General features: G+C 44.9%; 1 protein-coding gene across 1 annotated transcript in view; it reads right to left on the bottom strand.

Moving 5' to 3' along the window:
* The window catches only part of col19a1 (collagen, type XIX, alpha 1), a gene marked incomplete at its 3' end in the record, with an annotated part of 77,900 nt that overhangs the window by 7,408 nt on the left and 65,492 nt on the right, over positions 1-5,000 (bottom strand). The window contains exons 24-27 of the mRNA XM_080849155.1: positions 1,841-1,879; positions 1,637-1,681; positions 774-809; positions 55-99 (exon numbers count right to left, since the gene is read on the bottom strand). Of these exons, the coding sequence (XP_080705281.1) occupies positions 55-99; positions 774-809; positions 1,637-1,681; positions 1,841-1,879 (165 nt within the window). The remainder of the gene's footprint in view (positions 1-54; positions 100-773; positions 810-1,636; positions 1,682-1,840; positions 1,880-5,000) is intronic.

Raw genomic sequence — 5,000 nt, 5'->3', positions numbered from 1 at the left:
GTCTTAGACGAGTCAAGGCTGGTTGTGTTAATGGAAGACGATGTGGACACGTACCTCTGGGCCTGGTATTCCAAGTGGCCCTGGCAGTCCCATGGACCCCTTTGTCAGCAGATGGTGTATGAAGAAACATAGTGAGAGAAAGAAGAAGAAGAAGACGATGCCGATGATGATGATGATGATTATGGGGAGGAAGAGTAGGAGGGGCAGGAGAAGGAGGTAGAGGAGGAAGAGAGCATGTGAGAGAAATAGAATGAGAGAAAGAGAGGAAGAGAGAGAGAGAGATCATTTAACTTCAGATTTGTTTTTCTCCACAATTACGCCACAACATTTATTATCTAGTGAGACTCTGAGAAAATCGATGGCTGTGAGGCTTGGAGGCAGGTGAAGGAGAAAGAAAGAGTGGCACAGAGTTCCTAAAATCTCCTGACACTCCTGAGACTCATAGGAGAACTCTGAGTGAATTAAAATACCTCCACTGCTCCTACCACCTCTATTCCCAGTGGAACTTCCTACCATGCTCCCCCGAAGCACCCTGACTACCTGCTCCATAACGGCTTTCTTCTACAAAGACAACATGCGTGTATTATCCTGTTACGTACATGTGTGAGTGTAGGGTTGGCTGGGTCGGGGGGTGGGGGGTTGGGGGGTAGTCGATCCATATCATGAAACACATTTTTAGCTTCTGGTATATTGTATAATATCAGTCTACCCACTCATTTGAAAGTAACAGACACAGTTGAGAAATCTTTTAGAAACCTTCAGATGGTATTTACCTTTAAACCTTGGGGTCCTTGGATTCCGCTTTCACCCTGTTGTACAGATAAAAAAAAAAAATGACATTAGATTGTGTGAAACCAGCATACACCTATATTACCATAGAAACATATAGTATATTTATCACCCACTGGGCTATGCTTGTCATTATGCACTACACTGTAGCTCATTTAATATACCTTGTTTTATATATTTCATTCTAACTCTATCTGTCGAGAGTTCCAAATGATATGAACTGCACAATATAAACTAGTGTACACCATTTGTGTCACAAGTATAACGAATATGATACGTTTGTGTTCCACTACGCCTGGTATGATGACTCTTTATAAAAACCCACCGGTTGTTAGTGGATGATGAATGTATCTGACACTTGACCTTGACTGATGGATCAGGCTTTCAAGTCATTTGTTCATGTTTTTTTCTAAAGCATCCGGTCTTTCTAGCCTCTCTGTATGAGCCACGTTGCTGTGTGACGTTCGGCTTTTCAGCACGACAGAGAGAGAGAGTGGTGTCTCTGTGGCGGCGCCCTGCAGAGAAAAGCCATCAGCGCCCTCATTTCCGTGACCTCTTCTCGCCGCCACCGTAAATGTTACATACGGCACAGAAGGTCACTGATTAGAGGATACTATAACAGTCCATCCAGTTATGCAGTGTGCACTCTCTGTACCAATTACAGGGGTACAGAAAACAGAACAAAGCTCGAGGAAGAACCTCTACTTTCAGACGTGTCTACAAAATAAGTCGTTTCGAGTGGGAGGTTTGTGACTGTGATGAAGCTTGTCTTGTCTTGTTCATCTGCACTTGAGACAGAAAAGATGTTGAGGTCTCGTTTTAAGGGAGGGGGACATCTTTCACATACCTGATCTCCCTTCTCGCCTTTCTGTCCCTTGTCTCCTTCTTCTCCCTCAATCAGGAGAAACAAACAACAACAAAAACAACAGGGGGTTAGGTGACCAAAGATGACCCGCATCTACCTGCAGTGAAGAGAGGAAGAGACAGAGAGGAAGAGACAGAGCGAGAGAGGAAGAGAGAGAGGAAGCGAAAGAAACACTCGTCTACTTACAGGTCCAGAGAGGTGCCTCAGACCATGAGCTGTCATCACCTGGAGGGAAACAAGATGACGGCTAAATTAAACCGCGTCATTACATCTGGCAGCGCAGGCTCATCTCCGGGCCGTCGGGGCTCCCAGGATGAGTCACGACGCGTCCTTGCTTTCAACTGTTGGAAGCGACGCAGCGGTGGGCTCTCCGGCATCTGTGCCGTGCACCGCGCGCAAACCGAGTGACTGACAATGAGATCGATTGCATTTGAGGGCTACGGGACGCCGTGGCTGACAATTGAGATTAATTACGGCGTGAATATGAGGGTTATTGTCGTAGCATGTGTTGTGTTGGGTGATGAGTATATGCAGGGGGGTGGTGAGCTAAATCGAGCTGCTGCTTGTGTGAGTGTGTGTTTTGAAATATTTTCTTATTTCAACATCATCCTTGCAGCCGTCGGTTCAAAGCCATCTGAAATCATGATCGGTGCCCTGCTCAGACACCAAAGAAAGCTAATTTACCCACTGTCAGCGATCAAAAGAGTGAAGCTCTCTAGACCTTCACCGGAGGATGACTCCCGACGGCTTGGACATGGTCTACAGTTCTTGAAGGACAGATCATCTGTAGCTGGCTTCTGTACTCCTCTAATCCTGAGGTTTTCTCTCTCCCTATCTGTGTGCTCTCTCTCTCTCCCTCTCTCTCCCTCTCTCTCTCTCTCTCTCCGAGGTTGGGTGCTGCCATGTGTGAGTCTTGAGATGCTTAGCGGACCTACGTGTTCTCCAGCCCCTTGGGGAGACAGATCGGTTGAGCTTTAATTCAATGTTCCCCCTCTATGCCATCGCTACAGTAGTCTCGGCATGGCCTCGTCTGTCAAGGAAATACTTCCATGGTGCCACAGCTGGGTTGAGCAGGAGAAGGCACGGGAGCTCTCCCCTGCTGCCTCCCCTGGACCTCCTCTCCACCAGAGCTGAATGCTAATCCCGCGCTAATGACATTCGAAGCGAGGATAACGCTCAGCAGCACGATGTCGAGATGGCAGCAAATAAAGTCGAAGGTGGCCCCTCCTCTGCGTGGAAGCAAGGGGGCCCCTACTGATCCCAGTACAAACGACTCCCATTACGCGCAGCATCCACAGGCTTCAGCCGCTGGGCTCTTAGAAGCTTAAAAGCCTGCCAGTCATGTGTCCTCGGCTGCGAGTGACGGACAGGCTGTTCTGGCAGTGCCTCCGTCTCACCTCACTGAGAATTAGCCCCTCAAAAGTCTTGCAAGGAAACAGAAAAGCAGGGGAAAAGGTTTGTAGAGCAGGAATAATGGCCCCCATGCTTCCCCCCCCCATCCCCCCCCACCCCACCCCTAACCCCCCCCCATGCAGGGGAGAGAGGGAATGTCTTGACGTGGTATCGAAATCAAAGGCTATTTCCTTCCAGCTTTCAACTTTTCTTCTCTCAGAGAGAGAGCGAGAGCAGCTTGAATATCAGGGAAAGGATATTTCGCTGTCGGGAGTGGAGTAAAACTTCAATTCCTGCCAACTGGCTAAAACATTAAAAAAAAAAAAAAAGCTTACTACCAATTGCAGGAACAACGTCAAGCTATCCAACAAATGAAATTAAATTTCTAATTATCTACGGATTAGGACTGTAGTGAGAGGAGGAGCATGCAATTGATTTCATAGACTAATAACCTGCCTATGTCTGGATCTGTTGTGTGCAAACCAAAGATTGTCTTTGATAGCACCGTCATTATAAAGCACTTCAGACACTACAGACCATCCAACTGGTAAAGGTGGGGTTGTTAATTGAGATCTAATTGAAAAAGTGATTGCATTCAGTCAAGCTATTTCATTTCTGTACACTAAGTCTCATTTAACTGTTGCTAACTTAATTATCGAAGAGTACTGTTGTCAAGACCACCAACAATCAACTGACACAGTGAGTGGATGAAATAATGAATAGTGTGCTGGATACACGTACAGTATACATAACATATATATATATACAGTCATTCCTGCATAGCTTAACTATAAAGTTGTATTCAAACTGCATATATTTTTTACACACGTTTTCCAATTTGTACCTGTGTATGTGTTCATTGGGATTTTAAAATAATCACAGAGCTTTGAAAACCACCTTACAGGACCTTGAATGGTTCATACATAAACATACCTCTCATCTCAGTCAATGTGCTTGCAAAAACATGCTCCTCACAGTATCATTGGCCAACCCATATCCAAGATAAATAAATAATGTTCAAAACAAAACAATATATCGCATGAGTCATGACTTTAGTCAAGCTCTCTTTGTTTTCTCCACTAATAAACAAATGCAGTGCTTTAAATCAGGGACAGGTGGCATGACTTCAACTATCTTATAGGAGTGTAAACAATAGCGGGGTTTCTTGTGCTTTTTCCAGTGGCTCAATTGGTTAAGGGTGCATTCACATACACCTAATTGCCACTGGACTCTAGGGCATATATTCTGAGATAATGTTTGTTAAGGGTGTAACAAATGCATACGAAAACAAATCGCATTGCGAGAAATGGAGCGAACATAAAGGGCACCTGGAGAACAGAAGAAGGGAGGCGGAAAACACCAAGAGTGTCCACTTTGTTGCTTAAAGTACGGTCATATGTAGATTCTGAGGCTAGCAACCCCCATGACAGCAAATCCACTGTTTCAGCATCTGACAATCGTTATGGCAACAGCCCTGACCCAAACAGTGCGATAGAAAGTGTTTTTAAATATATTCATGGGGGGGAATTTTGCACCCGGGCTGGGATAAGGCAGGTAGGATCTTTACATATTTGGGATTCCTGGACTCATCTTTGTAAATATGCTGTGGATTTTGTCTTGTTTGTTCAATAGAGCTCCCTTCCTCTCACTCTGCTTCAAACACGTTTTATATGAAACTGTGAAAAAGACATAAACTGCGAAGAGATCTTTGTGTTTTGTTTGTGTTTTTTTCATGTGTTCAGTTCTTCACTCCAGGTATATATCAGGTCAGGACTGATGAAGGGCTGCTCAATTCATATCGCATATGCTCAGTCACTTACTCTTCTATAACTGACTTAAAGGGACGCTAATGTAAATGTCAATGTTTCCAACGGGAGAATTCTGGGATCTACTGTTTCTCTTTTAGCTGTGTTGTGCTAGGCAGGCTTTTATTTTGAAGATTTATGCTACGACA

The sequence above is a fragment of the Sprattus sprattus genome (genome assembly GCF_963457725.1).
Source record: "Sprattus sprattus genome assembly, chromosome: 12".
Taxonomy (NCBI): domain Eukaryota; kingdom Metazoa; phylum Chordata; class Actinopteri; order Clupeiformes; family Clupeidae; genus Sprattus; species Sprattus sprattus.
This window is presented reverse-complemented; position numbering and strand designations above follow the sequence as displayed.